This window comes from Rhinoderma darwinii, chromosome 9, assembly GCF_050947455.1.
Source record: "Rhinoderma darwinii isolate aRhiDar2 chromosome 9, aRhiDar2.hap1, whole genome shotgun sequence".
Taxonomy (NCBI): Eukaryota; Metazoa; Chordata; class Amphibia; order Anura; family Rhinodermatidae; genus Rhinoderma; species Rhinoderma darwinii.
The window spans coordinates 79,011,490-79,038,062 of NC_134695.1; the positions used below are offsets into that span (position 1 = coordinate 79,011,490).

Sequence of the window (26,573 nt, forward strand, 5' to 3'; positions counted from 1 at the left end):
GGTGGGGCGTGCAGAGTGAGGTATACAGGCAGGTGGGGCGTGCAGAGTGAGGTATACAGGCAGGTGGGGCGTGCAGAGTGAGGTATACAGGCAGGTGGGGCGTGCAGACATGGACATTCTCTACCGCTGGAGGTAATCATTAAGAAACATAAAACGTGTAAAGTCCAGGACCAGAACCGGATAACTAAAATGACTATAAAAGACTCAATCCAAGGTCTCATTACAAAAGAGAAAACACAGATAAGTGGAGAAACGGTGTCCATTCCCCCAGAATCCCCTGCATGCTGCTCCTCCCCCGAGGAATCCATGTTCTCTAAACATCAGGCTAAAACAGAAGAGAAAGTGACATCACTGGTGACATGAGGGACAGCGCACGCGGCTCTGCTGCCACCTGTAAACCTCTGCGGCCCATGCGTCAGCATCACTTCTCCCTCCAATAAAAGCCTCGGGACGCAGGAACTACAACTAAGCAGCCCGGCGCACGCTGCTCGAGACCCCCACAGACCAAGAACGCGACTCCATGGTGTAGTGTCTGTGCAATAGAGAAGCTGGAAGCCCCCGCGTCACCCCTGCGGAAGCAGGAGATCTGAGAACACGCTGCGCTGAACAGGGCTGGTCATCAGGGAAGGATATGAGATCGGGTGGGAGACGGGGCGGAAGTAACGATGCCGGGTGCAATGTTCTGCAGGACACAAGCGGAGGAGGTACGAAAAGGGAATGTCATATGTTCGTCATATTCAAGTAACTTCAGCATTTAAAAATCAGATTCACGGTTCAACCCATCAGGTCCACAGCGATCGCCTTGGTAGTGGTCTGTCCAAAGATGAACGCTCCGAGAGTAACCATGGTAACGCCATAAATAAGCAATGCCCACCAGCTAGAAGCAAAAAACAAGAGAGTTAAAAACGGGCACATGTTGTGTACGAGCCCCTGCCCTGCAGCCGCCCCCACGTACAGCAACGCACACACGGCTCTGCTAAGTCACACACATTATCCATATTCAGCCAAATACCGCAGCGGTGCCGGACATTTACCTTCTGCTCTTTTGCTCCTGAATTTCAGAGAGTTTCAGATTTATGAGACAGAGACCTGCACAGGACAATAAGCATCAGTCCCCTCGAACCAGAATATAGTATATACAGTCACTACAAACCCCCGCAGAATTCTTACCTGGGAATATAAAGATGAAACAAGCAGCAAGACCCCCAATCAGGGCAATTACTCTCCCAATGTCCGGAATGAAGAGCGCCAACAGCAACGTGAGCACAAACCAGGTCAGAGTCTGGAAGATCCTCCGGCGCCGTTCTCTGGCCGGGTCCTCGCCAGCTTCTTGTGCGGTAAACCTCAGCCACAGACCCTCCAGCACCGCCCTGCGGGACAAGAAGGGATACAGCGCCAGGTAAGGTAGAGGTAGTGTACGGTGGTCACCGACCTGCGGAGAATGAGACAAATGCTGCTCTGCAGGATCAATGTTCACCAGGTCGGCAGCCAATGGGATGCCAGCATGGCGTAAGAACATTGTCAATGAGAAGCGGCTCACGACCAGCACCAATATACCGCCAGTCTGGCGTGAGGACAGCTGCTCCCCTGCCGCCAGTCTGGTGTGAGGACAGCTGCTCCCCTGCCGCCAGTCTGGCGTGAGGACAGCTGCTCCCCTGCCGCCAGTCTGGCGTGAGGACAGCTGCTCCCCTGCCGCCAGTCTGGTGTGAGGACAGCTGCTCCCCTGCCGCCAGTCTGGTGTGAGGACAGCTGCTCCCCTGCCGCCAGTCTGGCGTGAGGACAGCTGCTCCCCTGCCGCCAGTCTGGCGTGAGGACAGCTGCTCCCCTGCCGCCAGTCTGGCGTGAGGACAGCTGCTCCCCTGCCGCCAGTCTGGTGTGAGGACAGCTGCTCCCCTGCCGCCAGTCTAGAGTGTGATGATCACCCCTTATACCACAGCGTGGAGATCTCACCGTCCGCAGTAGTGTAATATGGGGTATGACGTCAGCACGCACAGGATGATGAACGCTCGAGCTACAGCAACGGGAACATCATCAGACGGGAAGGAGAGGAGGACGTCCTGGTCCACACCTGAGCCAAACAGCAGATACCCACACACACCTAGGGAGGAGGAAGAACACAGGATCACTGCGGGGTCCACCCCGGCACATCAACCACCACAATATCTACAGGATCCCACCTGTCCCAGTGTAGACGCACAGAGCGATAAACATGGCCGCCGTCACGATCATGGCCCAGTGTCTGATGTCCTGCCGCTGCATGCTCCCATACACCGGGACACTGCTGACGTGGCACTGCCAGAGACAAAGCCACGAGTAAGAGGGGGCGAGAGGGGTGAGATAATGAGCAGGACGTGCACCCACATACCTGGTATCCAAAACATATAGTGGGGACGGCGTTAAACACCGCGATCCAAGAGGAAGCACTGAGGAGAGATGGAAGGAGGGCGTCACACCAGAGAACACGGCCAAGAGGAGGATGTCCCCCAAATACCAGACAAATCACCCGTCCCGGACTCGTCCTCCGTCACATTCATTTCAGCCATTTCCTGTTTGTAAGAAAGCCGGGTGACGAGCAATACAACGGCCATCGCAGCTCTGACGGGGTCGTCACTAGTTCTACCAGACTCCGGCATGGAAAGTCAATCACCTCGTGTAACAGCAGCAGAGAACATTTACCATTCAGGAGTCTGGGAAAGCTGGGAGACGAGCCCTGTGGGAGCTGTGGTGATGGGCCGGCGGCTTCCCTGGAAACAGCTGAAAAGAATATTAGTCCTTTATCGGGGTGTCCAGGATTCAGGTGAAGCATCAGAAGGAACACCCGACACCCAGAGAACGAGCCCGGGATCGCCTGCTGAGGATCAGGGTACAGCGGAATGCACGGTTACACCATCACACCTGCGGGTGGCGCTGTCAGATGGGACCTCACTAGTGGGCTGAACACATCGGTAGATGACAATGACGGTCACGTAGCAGGTCCCCAGGACGCTGAGAGAGCTGCCGAGAGAAGAGAAGAGTAATACAATCCTGTCCGACCTGCCGCACCCAGCGCTGGAGACCAGGTCTAGGCCACTGTTCACATTGTGTCCTGGCTGCGGTTATTAACACCGACATACAATGGGCTCACCGTCTAATAATTAGGCTCTGTTCACACAGTGTTTCTTGCAGACAGGCAGATGTTGAACTGCCCGCGCTTTTTTTTCACCGGCAGCCATCGACGCGAATGCAAACACCGCGGGCAAAAAACGCTGTGAAAAACGTCTTCCTCCCAATGATTATAATGGGAGGTCAGAGGCGGAAACCGAAGCAAGAAAGAAAATGCCGCCCCGGAAAAATTCCAACGCGGTTTCCACTGCAAAATCAGCGCCAAAGAACTATGTGAACAGGGCCTAACATAGACCAGAGGTAATGTGAAGAGCTGACCCATCAACACCGGGGGTAACGTACAACTGTTCACCCCCAAAGAATGTAACAGTGTACCCCTCAACTAATCTGGTACTGATCCAGAGTCACATCATGTCTTATACTCTAGTCACATCCAGAGCTGCAGTCAGTTCTGCAGGTTGGATGCTGCTTGGAGCAGTGCAGACGGAGGGGATGTAACGCTCGGTATCGGAGCAGTCAGCTCACCTGGCATATTTCTGGACACTGATCTCCCGCGGCAGTGACAGCGGCAGAACAAACAGAATTCCGGTAACGGTGATGGTGAATTTGCGGTCTGCGTACCACGGGACGTGACCGTCTGCCAGGCTGTGCATCATGGCGCCGAGAACTGCACGGGGAACAGAAAAACCACTGACAAAAGGTGAAAGAGCGGACAGAGAGCAGACTCCTCATCACATCACCCCCGCCCCCCGGACTCACGCTGCACCCCCCACCAGCCCCCCGGACTCACGCTGCACCCCCCACCAGCCCCCCGGACTCACGCTGCACCCCCCACCAGCCCCCCGGACTCACGCGTTTCCCGCACTCACGCTTCCCCCCCCCCACCAGCCCCCAGACTCACGCTTCCCCCCCCACCAGCCCCCGGACTCACGCTTCTCCAGCTGGTCTCCGATGATGATAAAGAAGGCGATGCAGGTGCCAAAGGTGTAAACAGCGATGAGGACCTCACAGAGCACCCCGGTCACACGGCCACAGATCCCCCGCACCACCTCCTGGTACGTCTGTTCACTGCACGCATCGGCACAGTGTGCCAGGATCACCAGACCACTGATGATGAAGACTAGCAGGACCTGGGGAGACACATTATCAGAGACGGGCAGCAGCACGGGCACTGCCCAGAAGAGCTGACAATCCTGCAGTCACTCACCAGCTGCAGCACGATGCCCGCTGTGACGCCTCCTGCTGCGCTGAAAGCTGCCGGGAAGTTGAGTAGACCTGCGCCCAGCGCCGCATTCACCACTATAAAGACGGCACCAATGGCGGACGTGCCTCCTGCCAGTCTCCTGCTCTCTGGAACGATGGGGCTCTGCAGGAGGCGGGCACGTTCCCCCGCGTCCCAGGAGTAGTCCGCATTGATGGCCACATTCCCCAGGGACATCCTGCTCAAGACAATGCGGGCACCATCCGTCCCCTGCGCAGAGATAAGCAGCGGCGTGATGTCACCGCTGATCACATGACCCCCTCCCCAGACTGCGGCCCCAACAATGAGGATGATAGAGAAGACAAGAGGGGGACAGTATACATTAGAGGGTCCTGGTCACTATCTGCCTCCGTGGGGGAGGGGGTATCAGTATATAATTACCCCGTGGTGTAAGGGGAGGCGGGGTATCAGTATATAATTGCCCCGTGGTGTAGGGGGAGGGGGTATCGGTATATAATTACCCCGTGGTGTAGGGGGAGGGGGTATCAGTATATAATTACCCCGTGGTGTAAGGGGAGGGGGTATCAGTATATAATTGCCCCGTGGTGTAGGGGGAGGGGGTATCGGTATATAATTACCCCGTAGTGTAGGGGGAGGGGGTATCAGTATATAATTGCCCCATGGTGTAGGGGGAGGGGGTATCAGTATATAATTACCCCGTGGTGTAAGGGGAGGCGGGGTATCAGTATATAATTGCCCCGTGGTGTAAGGGGAGGGGGGGTATCAGTATATAATTGCCCCGTGGTGTAGGGGGAGGGGGTATCGGTATATAATTACCCCGTAGTGTAGGGGGAGGGGGTATCAGTATATAATTGCCCCGTGGTGTAGGGGGAGGGGGTATCGGTATATAATTACCCCGTAGTGTAGGGGGAGGGGGTATCGGTATATAATTGCCCCGTGGTGTAGGGGGAGGGGGTATCGGTATATAATTACCCCGTAGTGTAGGGGGAGGGGGTATCGGTATATAATTACCCCGTGGTGTAGGGGGAGGGGGTATCGGTATATAATTACCCCGTAGTGTAGGGGGAGGGGGTATCGGTATATAATTGCCCCGTGGTGTAGGGGGAGGGGGTATCGGTATATAATTACCCCGTAGTGTAGGGGGAGGGGGTATCGGTATATAATTACCCCGTGGTGTAGGGGGAGGGGGTATCGGTATATAATTGCCCCGTGGTGTAGGGGGAGGGGGTATCGGTATATAATTACCCCGTAGTGTAGGGGGAGGGGGTATCGGTATATAATTACCCCGTGGTGTAGGGGGAGGGGGTATCGGTATATAATTACCCCGTAGTGTAGGGGGAGGGGGTATCGGTATATAATTGCCCCGTGGTGTAGGGGGAGGGGGTATCGGTATATAATTACCCCGTGGTGTAGGGGGAGGGGGTATCGGTATATAATTACCCCGTAGTGTAGGGGGAGGGGGTATCGGTATATAATTGCCCCATGGTGGAGGAGGAGGGGGTATCGGTATAGAATTGCCCCGTGGTGTAGGGGGAGGGGGTATCGGTATATAATTGCCCCGTGGTGTAGGGGGTATCGGTATATAATTACCCCGTGGTGTAGGGGGAGGGGGTATGGGTATATAATTGCCCTGTGGTGTAGGGGGTATCGGTATATAATTACCCCGTGGTGTAGGGGATATCGGTATAGAATTGCCCTGTGGTGTAGGGGGAGGGGGTATCCGTATATAATTACCCCGTGGTGTAGGGGGAGGGGGTATCCGTATATAATTACCCCGTGGTGTAGGGGGTATCCGTATATAATTGCCCTGTGGTGTAGGGGGAGGGGGTATCGGTATATAATTGCCCCGCTATCTCGGTCCCGGTACTTACGGATGTCTCGCCTTGTTCGCTTCTGCTCACAGACCACCTGACCGGCCGCTCCTGTCACATGACCGCGGCGCGCAGCGCTCTGGGATTTGAAGTCTGAGGGGAAACTTCCTGTCACATGCGCACTATGTCACGTGGTAAATGGGCGGCACTAGATGGACTTAGTCTGTGTTCTATGGGGAGAATGGCGGCGCGCTGGTGACCCGGCTGTTATGAGGAGAAGACGCGGCATGTACGAGCCGACACCCCGACCATTAATCCTGACCCCGACCCATATCAATTGTAGGGGAGCATGGAGGGGGCGGCTGCTGCTCCTATCTGTATAGAACATGCTGGGGGTCAGCACAGGAGGGGAGGGGGGCTTTACCATCTGAGCGACCCCCGCAACTGAAGAGACTTCTAAGGCCCTGTTCACACAGAGTTTTTTTTCCGTCTGGAACTTTGGGCCAGATTTTGATCTGCCTGAGGGTAAAAACGCCGCGAGAAACGCTTTCTCCGCCTCCTATTTAGGTCAATGGGAGGTCAGAGGCGTAAACGCCTGAAGATCGGACACGTCGCTGCTTTTTACTGCGAGTTGATTTCCGTGTTAAAAAAACTGTGTGAACAGGGTCTAATTCTAGTTGTGAGAGCGGGAGACGAGGCGGACGACGACTTCACACTGAGTTTTTTTTTTTACACGGAAACCGCACCAAAAGAGCCTCCCGTTGATGTTAATGGTGGGTGGAGACGTTTTTCCCGCGAGCAGTCGCCATGCCCTTTCTTCGGGCGTTTATCTCTGACCTCCCATTGACATCCACAGAACGTTTTTAGCGGCATTTTTTTGCCCACATCGCTCAATGGCCGCCGGTGAAAAATGCAGCAAACTACGCGCCGGCAGCTCAAAAGCGGTCGCAAAATTACGTAGGGAATTTTGAGGCAGATTTTCCTGCCTGCAAAAAAAAAAAACTGAACAGGGACGGAGCTCCGTATACGCGGCCGCATTATCCATTACAAAGTGTCCCAGACCTCACCGAAAGTGCATGAAAGAATATATAACCCCCGTCATCCCTGTGTGTAACCCCCGTCATCCCTGTGTGTAACCCCCGTCATCCCTGTGTGTAACCGCCGTCATCCCTGTGTGTGACCGCCGTCATCCCTGTGTGTGACCGCCGTCATCCCTGTGTGTAACCCCCGTCATCCCTGTGTATAACCCCCGTCATCTCTTGATATACCAACCAGGCTGGTACATACAGGGATGACGGCGGTTACACACAGGGATGACGGCGGTTACACACAGGGATGACGGCGGTTACACCCAGGGATGACGGGGGTTACACCCAGGGATGACGGGGGTTACACCCAGGGATGACGGCGGTTACACACAGGGATGACGGCGGTTACACACAGGGATGACGGCGGTTACACACAGGGATGACGGGGGTTACACACAGGGATGACGGCGGTTACACACAGGGATGACGGGGGGTACACACAGGGATGACGGGGGTTACACACAGGGATGACGGCGGTTACACACAGGGATGACGGGGGGTACACACAGGGATGACGGGGGGTACACACAGGGATGACGGGGGGTACACACAGGGATGACGGGGGGTACACACAGGGATGACGGCGGTTACACACAGGGATGACGGGGGGTCACATACAGGGATGACGGGGGTCACACACAGGGATGACGGCGGTCACACACAGGGATGACGGCGGTCACACACAGGGATGACGGCGGTCACACACAGGGATGACGGCGGTCACACACAGGGATGACGGCGGTCACACACAGGGATGACGGCGGTCACACACAGGGATGACGGCGGTCACACACAGGGATGACGGCGGTCACACCCAGGGATGACGGCGGTCACACCCAGGGATGACGGCGGTCACACCCAGGGATGACGGCGGTCACACCCAGGGATGACGGGGGTTACACACAGGGATGACGGGGGGTCACACACAGGGATGACGGCGGTTACACACAGGGATGATGACGGGGGGGTCACACACAGGGATGACGGGGGGTCACACACAGGGATGACGGGGGGTCACACACAGGGATGACGGGGGGGTCACACACAGGGATGACGGGGGGTCACATACAGGGATGACGGGGGGTCACATACAGGGATGACGGGGGGTACATACAGGGATGACGGGGGTCACACACAGGGATGACGGCGGTCACACACAGGGATGACGGCGGTCACACACAGGGATGACGGCGGTCACACACAGGGATGACGGCGGTCACACACAGGGATGACGGCGGTCACACACAGGGATGACGGCGGTCACACACAGGGATGACGGCGGTCACACACAGGGATGACGGCGGTCACACACAGGGATGACGGCGGTCACACACAGGGATGACGGCGGTCACACACAGGGATGACGGCGGTCACACCCAGGGATGACGGCGGTCACACCCAGGGATGACGGCGGTCACACCCAGGGATGACGGCGGTCACACCCAGGGATGACGGGGGTCACACACAGGGATGACGGGGGGTCACACACAGGGATGACGGCGGTTACACACAGGGATGATGACGGGGGGGTCACACACAGGGATGACGGGGGGTCACACACAGGGATGACGGGGGGTCACACACAGGGATGACGGGGGGTCACATACAGGGATGACGGGGGGTCACATACAGGGATGACGGGGGGGTCACATACAGGGATGACGGGGGGTCACATACAGGGATGACGGGGGGTCACATACAGGGATGACGGGGGGTCACATACAGGGATGACGGGGGGTCACATACAGGGATGACGGGGGGTCACATACAGGGATGACGGGGGGTCACATACAGGGATGACGGGGGGTCACATACAGGGATGACGGGGGGTCACATACAGGGATGACGGGGGGTCACATACAGGGATGACGGGGGGTCACATACAGGGATGACGGGGGGTACATACAGGGATGACGGGGGTCACACACAGGGATGACGGGGGTTACATACAGGGATGACGGCGGTTACACACAGGGATGACCGGTAGTTCATCCATCATCCCATTTTACAGCAGTCATTATCCCCATGTATAAACCTCATCCTAACTTGATCGGGGGGGTTTGCTCACCGTCTCCTCACACGCAGGTTTTTTCTTCTGGTGGGCGGCGTCAGACGTGCTCTAGCAGGTGTGACTGCACGCGGTCACGTCCCGGGCGCCGCCATCAACACACCCCCCCTCCCCCATACTATTCCTGTACCATCCCCCATCACCCCCCCCCCCCTCCTGACTGGATATAATCATGGCCATCACACTCCAACCTGAAGCATTTATATTTTTTGTCCAGATTTATGACCAAGTGCAGCGACCACCACCCCCATCATACACCATCAGGGGTCCTGACACACAGACATCTGCTCGGTGCGGTGACTACATTCTATTGTTCTCTGTTATCAGGACAATGGGGCTTGTGACCAGCGGGCAGATCTATCCGTGGCTTCAGCCTGGAATCCTCTGTATTTGGATGGTCGTGGGGTAACTGCTTCATGAGAGACTTCCAGCCCCTCCACCCAACCGAGCGGACCAGAGAACCGGATCAAGGCAGCCATTATTATATCTGTACTGAAAGCCACCGCAACACTACGCAGGAACCATCACTCCCATCATTGCCGCTGCATCTGAACCATCACTCCCATCATTGCCGCTACATAACGTCAGTCAGAACAGAGGCCGCGACAAGTAACCGCACAGGGACTGCCAACAAGGACTTTATTGAGAGCAGGACATTCAAAGCTTCACCGTCCTCGTGTTCCCTCCTCCCCCACCCGGACACTAAACGATGAGAAACAATGGGGCCGAGGGCAAACCCTCCCCAGTCCCGCGCGGTGTAACACTGCTACATGGTGGAGGAGCGCAGCGGCCGTCATCTCAGGAAGGGCTCCGGCACAAGCTTGTATGCTCAGCCACAGCTGACCGAGAATTAGACGAACCGAGGGGTAAACTAAACAGCGGCTGCCCGAGGCCGGTCTAATAAGGTGCGAAAGGAGATCCGTGGACGGAGCGCTCGGCCCACCATCAGGGTGACGGGGAGGTCACGTCTTAGATCCTTCTCCATTATTTGGTGACCTGGTGGATGGCATGAGCGAGATAACCAACGTTTCCCGACGTGACACCCGCGACGGAGATGCGGCCATCTTTGGTCATGTAGATGGAGAACTCCTTAGTGAGACGTTCCACCTGAAGAAGGGAACAGAACAGGAATTAAACCCAACAAGAGTCTCCGAAGTTGGTGTCATAAACGTCGTGTCAAGTGTTTGTCGGGTCTCTTGTAAAAATGCCTCAATCCTATAGTGAAGCCTCCTACAACTCTATTGTAGTCTGTTTCCCGATTTCTGCTTGCTGTCAGTGAATGAGAACATCGTTTACATGCCCTGACCAAATAACATTTGTGCCATTTAACTCCATTGTCTAAAATGCAACAAATCCTGCTGAGTTTTAATGAAGTTCATCTTCACCTCCTACCGGATATCTTAATGATGTGACAACCCGACACCCCCCACACCGGCTGCGTCCCCCCCCCCACCTGTTCTGGACGGAGGCCGGTGAAGCAGAACATGCCGATCTGGTCACTGATGTGCTGCCAGCTGTGGATGGAGCCTTCCTTCTTCAGGTTGGACACCAGCTGCTCACGCATGCTAATAATACGGTTGGCCATTCCCTTCACTTCCTGCAACCTACAGCGAGAGAGAGAGAGAGAGAGAGAGAGAGAGACCGGTTATAACGAGCTCGGAGAACGGGGTCTTCAGAAATCCATGCTGCTCGGATTACCACTCGCTGCGCAGGTCGGGCTGGCTCAGAATCGTGGCTGCTATTCGGGCTCCATTGAGTGGTGGGTTTGAGTACATGGGACGAATGAGGATCTTCAGCTGAGATTCCACTCTCTTGGCTTCTTCAACATCACTGCAGACCACTGTGAAAGCCCCGACACGTTCACCTGGAGCAGAAGACACAGCGGTCACCAGCCGAGACAGGGGGACGCACAGCGGTCACCAGCCGAGACGGGGGGGACGCACAGCGGTCACCAGCCGAGACGGGGGGGACGCACAGCGGTCACCAGCCGAGACGGGGGGGACGCACAGCGGTCACCAGCCGAGACGGGGGGGACGCACAGCGGTCACCAGCCGAGACGGGGGGGACGCACAGCGGTCACCAGCCGAGACGGGGGGGACGCACAGCGGTCACCAGCCGAGACGGGGGGGACGCACAGCGGTCACCAGCCGAGACGGGGGGGACGCACAGCGGTCACCAGCCGAGACGGGGGGGACGCACAGCGGTCACCAGCCGAGACGGGGGGGACGCACAGCGGTCACCAGCCGAGACGGGGGGGGACGCACAGCGGTCACCAGCCGAGACGGGGGGGGACGCACAGCGGTCACCAGCCGAGACGGGGGGACGCACAGCGGTCACCAGCCGAGACGGGGGGACGCACAGCGGTCACCAGCCGAGACGGGGGGACGCACAGCGGTCACCAGCCGAGACGGGGGGACGCACAGCGGTCACCAGCCGAGACGGGGGGACGCACAGCGGTCACCAGCCGAGACAGCGTCCCAAAGCCACACAACAGTCACAAACCACCCCACGATACCGCTCAAATGCTCCTCACCATACAGGCCCATGTTTTTCGCATATGACTGGGACACCACAACGTTGTGACCTTCCTGGATAAAGTGACGCACAGCCCAAGCATCTCTATCGGTGTCTCCACTGGCAAAGCCTTGGTAAGCCATGTCAAAGAACGGGAAGAGGCGGCGGCTCTGGAGTGAAACATGAAATAAACGGCGGTAGAACGTCACTTATTACACGCACTTTATAGGGAGAATGTGCCGCCACCTCCACATATGACGTGAGCGCTCACAGGATGGGACCATTTGTATTCCAGCCGTGGCTCAAACGTGTCTACAACAGAAATGAAACACTGAGAGCCGCACCTTGACCACAGCAGCCAGCTCTTTCCACTGCTCCTTCCGGGGGTCCACACCGGTGGGGTTGTGGGCACAGGCATGGAAGAGGATGATGCTCTGTTCTGGGATTTTCTAAAAGAACACAAAAATAGGATTAAAGTGGATGTTCCCATCTTAGACAAGGTCAAGGTATATCCTCAGGATAGGCCATAGACATCTGATACATGTGGGTGCCACCTATTTCGATGACCGGTCTCCTGACCAAGTTTCGCCCAGTGCAGCGGACACTGAAACCAGGTGGAGAGGGTCCCGTGTCTGTGCGTGCGGCTCTCCACGCTCTGATCAACAGAAGTTACAGAAACAGACGAGCATTGAGCAGGATGGAGAGCGCTGCGTGCACACGAGACCCTCTGTCCACTGGTCTCCACCAACACACGAGGTCAGGAGACCCCCATTCTGGATATAGGGGCAGGTCCCAGACATCTATGGCATATCCTAAAACTGGAACTAGAGGTGGCAGTGATCACTGCAGAGCAGAAGGGGGACCTGCACCATGAAAGCTGTGGGATGAGCCCCTACCCTGAAGCCCAGCAGTCACTTACTGATATATCATCCAGAGCGCCAGCAAAGTCAAATCCACATGTCTTGGGGTCATAGTAGCGATAGCCCTTAAGCTCCATCCCGGCGTCCCGGAATATTGGGGTGTGGTTCCCCCACGATGGTTTTGGAAGATACACGTCACGACTGAACTTGTAGAATCTTTGCTGTGAAAACCAGAATAATCACGTAACACAAGAGATTAGAGCGTCACCTCACATGTTCAGGACACGTCCCGGGAGTCTCCGCTAATCCCAGCAACTACGTGCAGCCATCAGGGACCTGTAAAATCCCCAATGACTGCAGAGATTTCCACCAGTAGAGCGTGACTCGGATGCTGAAGGCGACGTGTACGGGATATGTAGTATTTTCAGCGTTTTCCTGCTGTAGACGGATGCAGGAACTGTGCGGTTTATCTGCTTGGGGCCGACTGTTCATCTATGGAGAGGATTTCTCAGCTCCCAGTAGTTTTAACACCCTGATTTCCGCTCAGATATGGGTCATCGTTGCTGCCATGTTACACTGAACAGACCAGTAATAAAACCTGCAGTACCCATAGCCAGCACATGGTGGCAGCAGAGTCACCTGCACGGACTACTACTCATCCCACCCAGACTATGGTGGCAACGTGGAGAACTTTCTGGGGATCTATGAACAGTGATAAAGTCACGAGGTGTCCAGAGTGCGGCGGAGGATCCGTGTTACACAGCGCCGCGCCCGGCCACAACTCACCAGGAAGTTTGCTCCGACTCGCAGGGATCCTGTTCCGGAGATGGTCTGTACAGTGATAAACTGCGAGGGGACAGAGGGGAGAAGCTCAGGACACGGACACGTTACCCGCACAACTCCCGTATCTTCCCGATAACTCACCCGTCCACTCTGGATGACCTCAGAGTCATCACCCAGTGCCAGCTGAGCGGACGACCGGGCAAATTCTGCCAGTCCACCGATGGGGAGGTATTCCTTATCAAGGTGCTTGGCTGCCATCTGCCCCTCAGCCTGAAACAGGAAAGATAAAATCAGAAGGACAGAGACGGCACATGAACTGCGGCACGGACGGGACGAGCGCGACACCCAGCGAGGGATCAGAACCCGGGGACCACACGGTGGACGACATCGCAGAACAATCTCTAAACCAAACATCAGCGTGTAAAGATGGAGCGCAACAATGTCCCTACCCGGACCCCCCTCCATCCACATGGCCCGTCTACAGCCGCTGGGACACTACAACGGGGCAGTTATAAACGGAGCTCATCATGTTGTGGCCCGGCCCCCCCCAGTGTCATGGCCCGGCCCCCCCAGGGTCATGGCCCGCTATCACAGGTCAGTTTCTGTGTTTGCTTTCGAGCCTTCAAATAAAAGATCGAGTAAATAGTTTTATTGGCAACAATCTAAAGGATCAAAGTAGAAACTCCGCCACCCCCCGCCCCCATTACTATCAGCCACCCCCCGCCCCCATTACTCTCTGCCACCCCCCGCCCCCATTACTATCAGCCACCCCCCGCCCCCATTACTATCAGCCACCCCCCGCCCCCATTACTCTCCGCCACCCCCCGCCCCCATTACTCTCCGCCACCCCCCGCCCCCATTACTATCAGCCACCCCCCGCCCCCATTACTATCAGCCACCCCCCGCCCTCATTACTATCAGCCACCCCCCGCCCTCATTACTATCAGCCACCCCCCGCCCTCATTACTATCAGCAGCGTCTGTCCTGCGGGTTTAACCTTCGTGTACCAACCTCTATAGGGGGCACAGACGCTCCCTCCCCCATATGCCCTTCTAAAGGCAGCTCAGCCTGGGTATTGCATGCACAACGGACTCTGCTACATACGAGGGGAAATGCAGGGATTGCAAAATCCCCAAACAGTGATCCTGTAGTGGAGCCAAATCACATCATGTCACTCCCCAACCAGCCGGGATCACCACTAGAGGGCGAGAAAACCATCCCTGATATTAACCCCCGCACCACACAGGGAGCAGAAAGAAAACAACCCCCCCCCCCCCCATACGACCATCAACGGAAAAAGAAAAACGTACGGCTATCGGAAGGCGGGGAGAAAAACACGAAAATCTGAAAAATAACTGCGGACAGAAGGGGTTAAGTCCCCGGGTTATGGGGCAAACAGGCGGAGGATCCACACCCGGCAGACGCCCGACATGTCCCTACAGGAGCCGCCGCTGCACAACACCCGTCACCCCCACAGGAGCGGAGCCAAGAAGAGCCGGCACCTTCCCATCATGCCGTGCGGGACAGATCACCGCCGCTCACCTTGCGCACACTGCTGAGGACATACGGCTTTCCGCTGTCGTCACGATACGCCCCAACACCAAGGTTCATCTTCTTTGGGTTGGTGTCTCTCTTGAAGGCTTCAGTCACGCCAAGAATGGGGTCAGGGGGGCCCATCTCAACATGAGACCACCATGAGCTACGAGGACGACAAGAAAACATTACAAATCATACAACACGTACATTAGTCCTCCCAAACACTACTCTCCGGAAAATACTCTGTGCTGCTGTGACCTCACTAGTGCTGTGATTGGCCTCACTGACGTGGGTCGTACGCATGGTCTTCATAGTTTGGGGCCTAGAGAGCAGCTGCAGGTTCTGTAGTGACGACCGGTGCGGGGAGTGACCGGAAACGCTGAGTGCCGGGGGCCGCTGCAGCTCAGGATGTGGGGTGTGTTCAGCCTGGAACGAGCGGAGCTCCCCCCGAGTGACAGCTGGGGCCGGGTATAATGTCAGGGACACACAAGGTGATCTATAAACAGAATCTGGCAGGACGCGGCGCCAGGACTCAGCCGTCGCTTTACTGACAAGAGGATCCACTGATCTACCGTCACTGTGCGCTGTCTCCTTCCTGTGTCAGCCAGTCCTGCTCCTCAGCTACAGCAGCCAAGTCTGGGGCTGTGGTCACAGGGTCACCCAAGCATCATTGAAATGCACATCCCCTGCACCCTCTCCCTGATCTATGACAACCCAGAAGTGAGAAATGACAGAGCAGGATTCTAACCAACAGACATCACCACACGAGGATCTCCAGATGTAACACGCACAGTCATTAGCAGAACACACACAAGTCACACTCAACAATGTTAGGCTGGATTCACACGAGCACATTACGTCCGTATTTCGGCCGCGAGTCCCGGACCGAACACAGTGCAGGGAGCATAACATCATAGTTATGTACGACGCTAGGAGTCCCTGCCTTGCTGTAATCATGTTATCAGTACAGGACAGAAGTTCCACGGAGAGGCAGGGACTCCTAGCATCGTACATAACTATGTGTGTTCGGTCCGGGACTTGCGCCCGAAATACGTCCGTCCATTACGGACGTAATGTGCTCGTGTGAATCCAGCCTAACAGACTGGCATTACTGCCTAGCGGAACAAGGCTCCTTATATAACTCTATGGGAGCTGTATATATCTGTATGTAGTGAGCTCCCCCTAGTGGTGGCTGCAGGCAGCAGAATGTTATCATGTAACTCTATGGGAGCTGTATATATCTGTATGTAGTGAGCTCCTCCTAGTGGTGACTGCAGGCAGCAGAATGTTATTATGGAACACTATGGGAGCTGTATATATCTGTATGTAGTGAGCTCCCCCTAGTGGTGGCTGCAGGCAGCAGAATGTTATTATGTAACTCTATGGGAGCTGTATATATCTGTATGTAGTGAGCTCCCTCTAGTGGTGACTGCAGGCAGCAGAATGTTATTATGGAACACTATGGGAGCTGTATATATCTGTATGTAGTGAGCTCCCCCTAGTGGTGACTGCAGGCAGCAGAATGTTATTATGTAACTCTCTGGGAGCTGTATATATCTGTATGTAGTGAGCTCCCCCTAGTGGTGGCTGCAGGCAGCACAATGTTATCATGTAACTCTATGGGAGCTGTATATATCTGTATGTAGTGAGCTCCCCCTAGTGGTGGCAGCAGAATGTTATCATGTAACTCTGGGAGCTGTATATATCTGTATGTAGTGAGCTCCCGCTAGTGGTGGCTGCAGGCAGCAGAATGTTATCATGTAACTCTATGGGAGCTGTATATATCTGTATGTAGTGAGCTCCCCCTAGTGGTGACTGCAGGCAGCAGAATGTTATCATGTAACTCTATGGGAGCTGTATATATCTGTATGTAGTGAGCTCCCCCTAGTGGTGGCAGCAGAATGTTATCATGTAACTCTGGGAGCTGTATATATCTGTATGTAGTGAGCTCCCGCTAGTGGTGGCTGCAGGCAGCAGAATGTTATCATGTAACTCTATGGGAGCTGTATATATCTGTATGTAGTGAGCTCCCCCTAGTGGTGACTGCAGGCAGCAGAATGTTATTATGGAACACTATGGGAGCTGTATATATCTGTATGTAGTGAGTTCCCCCTAGTGGTGGCTGCAGGCAGCAGAATGTTATTATGTAACTCTATGGGAGCTGTATATATCTGTATGTAGTGAACTCCCCCTAGTGGTGGCTGCAGGCAGCACAATGTTATCATGTAACTCTATGGGAGCTGTATATATCTGTATGTAGTGAGCTCCCCCTAGTGGTGGCAGCAGAATGTTATCATGTAACTCTGGGAGCTGTATATATCTGTATGTAGTGATCTCCCCCTAGTGGTGGCTGCAGGCAGCAGAATGTTATCATGTAACTAAAGAAGAAGGTGCTGAACGGACCACAACACCCCCAGCGCTCACCATGACCTTGAGATGACCTTGCCACCTGGCAGATCCTGAAGATGGGGGTGCAACACCAGGATGCACCCAGAGCAGCTGCACAGGAAGGCCCCACTCAGCTGGCAGTACAAGGGCTACACCGGCCCCCTCCACACACCCTCAGATGAGATCAATCACAGCCGGGACCCGTGTACAGGACGTGGAGCTCAGAGGTCCGGCCCGCACACATCCTCCGGACACCCCAATAACGGAGCCGCAGGGTCCTCCACCCTAGAGTGTCAGCTCTGAGGATCAGCGCATTGTGTCAGATTGTAAACTCCCAGGTCTAGCCCACAACATGACAATGTAACAGACTGCCAGCTCTGCCGTGCAAGTGGAGACCAGGTGTCTGAGCCGGAGGCATTCTACAGAGATCAAACATGGCGGCAGAGTGTCAGCTCCACGGCCCAGATATCATCCCTCCCGCGGCAGCACAGAGGCCCTTACCTGGCTCTGATCTGCAGGGCCCCGAGACAGGGCGGGAAACGGGCAAACCCGGCCAACAAACCGGACTTCAACAGAGCCATGTTACCAGGAGGAGCGAGAAGGACGACTGACAGAGGCCGGGTAATACGGGGTGACATCAGAACACACCCGCTCCGCCCCCCGCCGGAGCAGCCGACACTATCACAGCGCCACCTGCTGGAGAGGAGGGAGAATAACAGGAGAGAGCAGTATACACATCTAACCACACAGTATAACAGCACCACCTGCTGGAGAGGAGGGAGAATAACAGGAGAGCACCATGTACACATCTAACCACACAGTATCACAGCGCCACCTGCTGGAGAGGAGGGAGAATAACAGGAGAGAGCCATGTAGACATCTTACCACACAGTATAACAGTACCACCTGCTGGAGAGGAGGGAGAATAACAGGAGAGAGCCGTATACACATCTAACCACACAGTATAACAGCACCACCTGCTGGAGAGGAGGGAGAATAACAGCAGAGCGCCATGCACACATCTAACCACTCAGTATCACATCACCACCTGCTGGAGAGGAGGGAGAATAACAGGAGAGCGCCGTATACACATCTAATCACACAGTATCACAGCGCCACCTGCTGGAGAGGAGGGAGAATAACAGGAGAGCACCGTATACACATCTAACCACACAGTATAACAGTACCACCTGCTGGAGAGGAGGGAGAATAACAGGAGAGCGCCATACACACATCTAACCACTCAGTATCACATCACCACCTGCTGGAGAGGAGGGAGAATAACAGGAGAGCGCCGTATACACATCTAATCACACAGTATCACAGCGCCACCTGCTGGAGAGGAGGGAGAATAACAGGAGAGAGCCGTATACACATCTAACCACACAGTATCACAGCACCACCTGCTGGAGAGGAGGGAGAATAACAGGAGAGCGCCATGTACACATCTAACCACACAGTATCACAGCGCCACCTGCTGTAGAGGAGGGAGAATAACAGGAGAGCACCATGTACATATCTAACCACACAGTATAACAGCACCACCTGCTGGAGAGGAGGAAAAATAACAGGAGGGAGCCGTATACACATCTAACCACACAGTATCACAGCGCCACCTGCTGGAGAGGAGGGAGAATAACAGGAGAGCACCATGTACATATCTAAGAAACACAGTATAACAGCGTCACCTGCTGGAGAGGAGGGAGAATAACAGGAGAGAGCCGTATACCACATCTAACCACACAGTATCACAGCACCACCTGCTGGAGAGGAGGGAGAATAACAGGAGAGCACCATGTACATATCTAAGAAACACAGTATAACAGCGTCACCTGCTGGAGAGGAGGGAGAATAACAGGAGAGAGCCGTATACACATCTAACCACACAGTATCACAGCACCACCTGCTGGAGAGGAGGGGGGATAACAGGAGTGCACCATGTACATATCTAACGACACAGTATCACAGCGCCACCTGCTGGAGAGGAGGGAGAATAACAGGAGAGCGCCATGTACATATCTAACCACACAGTATCACAGCGCCACCCGCTGGAGAGGAGGGTGAATAACAGGAGGGCGCCATGTACATATCTAACCACACAGTATAACAGCACCACCTGCTGGAGAGGAGGGAGAATAACAGGAGTGCACCATGTACACATCTAACCACACAGTATAACAGCACCACCTGCTGGAGAGGAGGGAGAATAACAGGAGAGCACCATGTACACATCTAACCACACAGTATCACAGCGCCACCTGCTGGAGAGGAGGGAGAATAACAGGAGAGAGCCATGTAGACATCTTACCACACAGTATAACAGTACCACCTGCTGGAGAGGAGGGAGAATAACAGGAGAGAGCCGTATACACATCTAACCACACAGTATAACAGCACCACCAGCTGGAGAGGAGGGAGAATAACAGCAGAGCGCCATGCACACATCTAACCACTCAGTATCACATCACCACCTGCTGGAGAGGAGGGAGAATAACAGGAGAGCGCCGTATACACATCTAATCACACAGTATCACAGCGCCACCTGCTGGAGAGGAGGGAGAATAACAGGAGAGCACCGTATACACATCTAACCACACAGTATAACAGTACCACCTGCTGGAGAGGAGGGAGAATAACAGGAGAGCGCCATGCACACATCTAACCACTCAGTATCACATCACCACCTGCTGGAGAGGAGGGAGAATAACAGGAGAGCGCCGTATACACATTTAATCACACAGTATCACAGCGCCACCTGCTGGAGAGGAGGGAGAATAACAGGAGAGAGCCGTATACACATCTAACCACACAGTATCACAGCACCACCTGCTGGAGAGGAGGGAGAATAACAGGAGAGCGCCATGTACACATCTAACCACACAGTATCACAGCGCCACCTGCTGTAGAGGAGGGAGAATAACAGGAGAGCACCATGTACATATCTAACCACACAGTATAACAGCACCACCTGCTGGAGAGGAGGAAAAATAACAGGAGGGAGCCGTATACACATCTAACCACACAGTATCACAGCGCCACCTGCTGGAGAGGAGGGAGAATAACAGGAGAGCACCATGTACATATCTAAGAAACACAGTATAACAGCGTCACCTGCTGGAGAGGAGGGAGAATAACAGGAGAGAGCTGTATACCACATCTAACCACACAGTATCACAGCGCCACCTGCTGGAGAGGAGGGAGAATAACAGGAGAGCACCATGTACATATCTAAGAAACACAGTATAACAGCGTCACCTGCTGGAGAGGAGGGAGAATAACAGGAGAGAGCTGTATACCACATCTAACCACACAGTATCACAGCGCCACCTGCTGGAGAGGAGGGAGAATAACAGGAGAGCACCATGTACATATCTAAGAAACACAGTATCACAGCACCACCTGCTGGAGAGGAGGGAGAATAACAGGAGAGCACCATGTACATATCTAACCACACAGTATAACAGCACCACCTGCTGGAGAGGAAGGAGAATAACAGGAAAGCACCATGTACATATCTAAGAAACACAGTATAACAGCGTCACCTGCTGGAGAGAAGGGAGAATAACAGGAGAGAGCCGTATACCACATCTAACCACACAGTATCACAGCACCACCTGCTGGAGAGGAGGGAGAATAACAGGAGAGCACCATGTACATATCTAAGAAACACAGTATAACAGCGTCACCTGCTGGAGAGGAGGGAGAATAACAGGAGAGAGCCGTATACCACATCTAACCACACAGTATCACAGCACCACCTGCTGGAGAGGAGGGAGAATAACAGGAGAGAGCCGTATACCACATCTAACCACACAGTATCACAGCACCACCTGCTGGAGAGGAGGGAGAATAACAGGAGAGCACCATGTACATATCTAAGAAACACAGTATAACAGCGTCACCTGCAGGAGAGGAGGGAGAATAACAGGAGAGAGCCGTATACCACATCTAACCACACAGTATCACAGCACCACCTGCTGGAGAGGAGGGAGAATAACAGGAGAGCACCATGTACATATCTAAGAAACACAGTATAACAGCGTCACCTGCTGGAGAGAAGGGAGAATAACAGGAGAGAGCCGTATACCACATCTAACCACCCAGTATCACAGCACCACCTGCTGGAGAGGAGGGAGAATAACAGGAGAGCACCATGTACATATCTAAGAAACACAGTATAACAGCGTCACCTGCTGGAGAGGAGGGAGAATAACAGGAGTGCACCGTGTACACATCTAACCACACAGTATCTCAGTGCCACCTGCTGGAGAGGAGGGAGAAAACAGGAGATCGCTATGTACATATCTAACCACACAGTATAACAGCGCCACCTGCTGGAGAGGAAGGAGAATAAGGGTATGTGCACACCCGCTAATTACGTCCGTAATTGACGGACGTATTTCGGCCGCAAGTACCGGACCGAACACAGTGCAGGGATCCGGGCTCCTAGCATCATACTTATGTACGATGCTAGGAGTCCCTGCCTCGCTGCAGGACAACTGTCCCGTACTGTAATCATGTTTTCAGTACGGGACAGTTGTCCTGCAGCGAGGCAGGGACTCCTAGCATCATACATAAGTATGATGCTAGGAGCCCGGCTCCCTGCACTGTGTTCGGTCCGGTACTTGCGGCCGAAATACGTCCGTCATTTACGGACGTAATTAGTGTGTGTGCACATACCCTAACAGGAGAGCACCATGTACATATCTAAGAAACACAGTATAACAGCGTCACCTGCTGGAGAGGAGGGAGAATAACAGGAGAGAGCCGTATACCACATCTAACCACACAGTATCACAGCACCACCTGCTGGAGAGGAGGGAGAATAACAGGAGAGCACCATGTACATATCTAACCACACAGTATAACAGCACCACCTGCTGGAGAGGAAGGAGAATAACAGGAAAGCACCATGTACATATCTAAGAAACACAGTATAACAGCGTCACCTGCTGGAGAGAAGGGAGAATAACAGGAGAGAGCCGTATACCACATCTAACCACACAGTATCACAGCACCACCTGCTGGAGAGGAGGGAGAATAACAGGAAAGCACCATGTACATATCTAAGAAACACAGTATAACAGCGTCACCTGCTGGAGAGAAGGGAGAATAACAGGAGAGAGCCGTATACCACATCTAACCACACAGTATCACAGCACCACCTGCTGGAGAGGAGGGAGAATAACAGGAGAGCACCATGTACATATCTAACCACACAGTATAACAGCACCACCTGCTGGAGAGGAAGGAGAATAACAGGAAAGCACCATGTACATATCTAAGAAACACAGTATAACAGCGTCACCTGCTGGAGAGAAGGGAGAATAACAGGAGAGAGCCGTATACCACATCTAACCACACAGTATCACAGCACCACCTGCTGGAGAGGAGGGAGAATAACAGGAGAGCACCATGTACATATCTAAGAAACACAGTATAACAGCGTCACCTGCTGGAGAGGAGGGAGAATAACAGGAGAGAGCCGTATACCACATCTGACCACCCAGTATCACAGCACCACCTGCTGGAGAGGAGGGAGAATAACAGGAGAGCACCATGTACATATCTAAGAAACACAGTATAACAGCGTCACCTGCTGGAGAGGAGGGAGAATAACAGGAGAGCACCGTATACACATCTAACCACACAGTATCACAGCGCCACCTGCTGGAGAGGAGGGAGAAAACAGGAGATCGCTATGTACATATCTAACCACACAGTATAACAGCGCCACCTGCTGGAGAGGAGGGAGGATAACAGGAGAGCGCCATGCGCACATCTAACCACACAGTATCACAGCACCACCTGCTGGAGAGGAGGGAGAATAACAGGAGAGCACCATGTACATATCTAAGAAACACAGTATAACAGCGTCACCTGCTGGAGAGGAGGGAGAATAACAGGAGAGAGCCGTATACCACATCTAACCACACAGTATCACAGCACCACCTGCTGGAGAGGAGGGAGAATAACAGGAGAGCACCATGTACATATCTAACCACACAGTATAACAGCACCACCTGCTGGAGAGGAAGGAGAATAACAGGAGAGCGCCATGTACACATCTAACCACCCAGTATCACAGCACCACCTGCTGGAGAGGAGGGAGAATAACAGGAGAGCACCATGTACATATCTAAGAAACACAGTATAACAGCGTCACCTGCTGGAGAGGAGGGAGAATAACAGGAGAGCACCGTATACACATCTAACCACACAGTATCACAGCGCCACCTGCTGGAGAGGAGGGAGAAAACAGGAGATCGCTATGTACATATCTAACCACACAGTATAACAGCGCCACCTGCTGGAGAGGAGGGAGGATTACAGGAGAGCGCCATGCGCACATCTAACCACACAGTATCACAGCACCACCTGCTGGAGAGGAGGGAGAATAACAGGAGAGCACCATGTACATATCTAAGAAACACAGTATAACAGCGTCACCTGCTGGAGAGGAGGGAGAATAACAGGAGAGAGCCGTATACCACATCTAACCACACAGTATCACAGCACCACCTGCTGGAGAGGAGGGAGAATAACAGGAGAGCACCATGTACATATCTAACCACACAGTATAACAGCACCACCTGCTGGAGAGGAAGGAGAATAACACGAGAGCGCCATGTACACATCTAACCACCCAGTATCACAGCACCACCTGCTGGAGAGGAGGGAGAATAACAGGAGAGCACCATGTACATATCTAAGAAACACAGTATAACAGCGTCACCTGCTGGAGAGGAGGGAGAATAACAGGAGAGAGCCGTATACCACATCTAACCACCCAGTATCACAGCACCACCTGCTGGAGAGGAGGGAGAATAACAGGAGAGCACCATGTACATATCTAAGAAACACAGTATAACAGCGTCACCTGCTGGAGAGAAGGGAGAATAACAGGAGAGAGCTGTATACCACATCTAACCACCCAGTATCACAGCACCACCTGCTGGAGAGGAGGGAGAATAACAGGAGAGCACCATGTACATATCTAAGAAACACAGTATAAAAGCGTCACCTGCTGGAGAGGAGGGAGAATAACAGGAGAGCACCGTATACACATCTAACCACACAGTATCACAGCGCCACCTGCTGGAGAGGAGGGAGAAAACAGGAGATCGCTATGTACATATCTAACCACACAGTATAACAGCGCCACCTGCTGGAGAGGAGGGAGGATAACAGGAGAGCGCCATGCGCACATCTAACCACACAGTATCACAGCGCCACCTGCTGGAGAGGAGGGAGAATAACAGGAGAGCGCCATGTACACATCTAACCACACAGTATCACAGCGCCACCTGCTGGAGAAGAGGGAGAATAACAGGAGAGCGCCATTCGCACATCTAACCACACAGTATCACAGCGCCACCTGCTGGAGAGGAGGGAGAATAACAGGAGAGCGCCGTATACACATCTAACCACACAGTATCACAGCACCACCTGCTGGATAGGAGGGAGAATAATACGGAGGGCACCATGTACACATCTAACCACACAGTATCACAGCACCACCTGCTGGAGAGGAGGGAGAATAACAGGAGAGCGCCATGTACACATCTAACCACACAGTATCACAGCGCCACCTGCTGGAGAGGAGGGAGAATAACAGGAGGGCGCCATGTACATATCTAACCACACAGTATCTCAGCACCACCTGCTGGAGAGGAGGGAGAATAACAGGAGAGCACCATGTACACATCTAACCACACTGTATCACAGCGCCACCTGCTGGAGAGGAGGGAGAATAACAGGAGAGCACCGTGTACACATCTAACCACACAGTATCACAGCGCCACCTGCTGGAGAGGAGGGAGAATAACAGGAGAGCGCCATGCACACATCTAAACACACAGTATCACAGCGCCACCTGCTGGAGAGGAGGGAGAATAACTGGAGAGCGCCATGTACATATCTAACTACACAGTATCACAGCACCACCTGCTGGAGAGGAGGGAGAATAACAGGAAAGCACCATGTACTTATCTAACCACACAGTATCACAGCGCCACCTGCTGGAGAGGAAGGAAAATAACAGGAGGGAGCCGTATACACATCTAACCACACAGTATCACAGCGCCACCTGCTGGAGAGGAGGGAGGATAACGGGAGAGCGCCATGCACACATCTAACCACACAGTATCACAGCGCCACCTGCTGGAGAGGAGGGAGAATAACAGGAGAGCGCCATGTACACATCTAACCACACAGTATCACAGCGCCACCTGCTGGAGAGGAGGGAGAATAAGAGGAGAGCACCGTGTACACATCTAACCACACAGTATAACAGCGCCACCTGCTGGAGAGGAGGGAGAATAACAGGAGTGCACCGTATACACATCTAACCACACAGTATCACAGCGCCACATGCTGGAGAGGAGGGAGAATAACAGGAGAGAGCCGCATACACATCTAACCACACAGTAGCACAGCACCACCTGCTGGAGAGGAGGGGGGATAACAGGAGTGCACCATGTACATATCTAACCACACAGTATAACAGCGCCACCTGCTGGAGAGGAGGGAGAATAACAGGAGAGCACCATGTACACATCTAACCACACAGTATCACAGCGCCACCCGCTGGAGAGGAGGGAGAATAACAGGAGAGAGCCGTATATATATCTAACCACTCAGTATAACTGCGCCACCTGCTGGAGAGGAGGAAGAATAACAGGAGAGCGCCATGTACATATCTAACCACACAGTATCACAGCGCCACCTGCTGTAGAGGAGGGAGAATAACAGGAGAGCACCATGTACATATCTAACCACACACTATCACAGCGCCACCTGCCGGAGAGGAGGGAGAATACTAGGAGAGAGCCGTATACACATCTAACCACACAGTATCACAGCGCCATCTGCTGGAGAGGAGGAAGAATAACAGGAGAGCATCGTATGCACATCTAACCACACAGTATCACAGCGCCAACCCCTGGAGAGGAGGAAGAATAACAGGAGAGCACCATGTACATATGTAACCACACACTATCACAGCGCCACCTGCCGGAGAGGAGGGAGAATACTAGGAGAGAGCCGTATACACATCTAACCACACAGTATCACAGCGCCATCTGCTGGAGAGGAGGAAGAATAACAGGAGAGCATCGTATGCACATCTAACCACACAGTATCACAGCGCCAACCCCTGGAGAGGAGGAAGAATAACAGGAGAGCACCATGTACATATCT

General features: G+C 53.9%; 2 protein-coding genes across 3 annotated transcripts; both read right to left on the reverse strand.

Annotated features, from left to right (window-relative positions):
* Nucleotides 1-21: 21 nt before the first annotated feature.
* Nucleotides 22-6,445, reverse strand: SLC38A7 (solute carrier family 38 member 7). 2 transcript variants are annotated; one of them, XM_075838240.1, is made up of 11 exons: nucleotides 6,196-6,445; nucleotides 4,310-4,573; nucleotides 4,034-4,232; nucleotides 3,724-3,769; nucleotides 2,896-2,994; nucleotides 2,366-2,423; nucleotides 2,178-2,292; nucleotides 1,951-2,098; nucleotides 1,171-1,370; nucleotides 1,035-1,089; nucleotides 22-877 (listed from the first exon to the last, which is right to left on the reverse strand). In XM_075838240.1, the coding sequence occupies exons 2-11, from the start codon at nucleotides 4,538-4,540 to the stop codon at nucleotides 775-777; spliced, it is 1,254 nt and encodes a 417-aa protein (XP_075694355.1). In that variant the 5' UTR covers nucleotides 4,541-4,573; nucleotides 6,196-6,445; the 3' UTR covers nucleotides 22-774. The 2 variants fall into 2 exon arrangements, with proteins under 2 accessions (XP_075694355.1, XP_075694354.1); XM_075838239.1 differs by having other exon boundaries at nucleotides 3,628-3,769; nucleotides 6,196-6,425.
* Nucleotides 6,446-9,916: 3,471 nt separating this feature from the next.
* On the reverse strand, nucleotides 9,917-18,031 carry GOT2 (glutamic-oxaloacetic transaminase 2). The gene is made up of 10 exons (XM_075838241.1): nucleotides 17,874-18,031; nucleotides 14,991-15,147; nucleotides 13,590-13,718; nucleotides 13,452-13,511; nucleotides 12,725-12,886; nucleotides 12,150-12,254; nucleotides 11,825-11,975; nucleotides 10,990-11,155; nucleotides 10,745-10,895; nucleotides 9,917-10,398 (listed from the first exon to the last, which is right to left on the reverse strand). The coding sequence occupies exons 1-10, from the start codon at nucleotides 18,008-18,010 to the stop codon at nucleotides 10,276-10,278; spliced, it is 1,341 nt and encodes a 446-aa protein (XP_075694356.1). The 5' UTR covers nucleotides 18,011-18,031; the 3' UTR covers nucleotides 9,917-10,275.
* Between the last annotated feature and the right edge of the window lie 8,542 nt (nucleotides 18,032-26,573).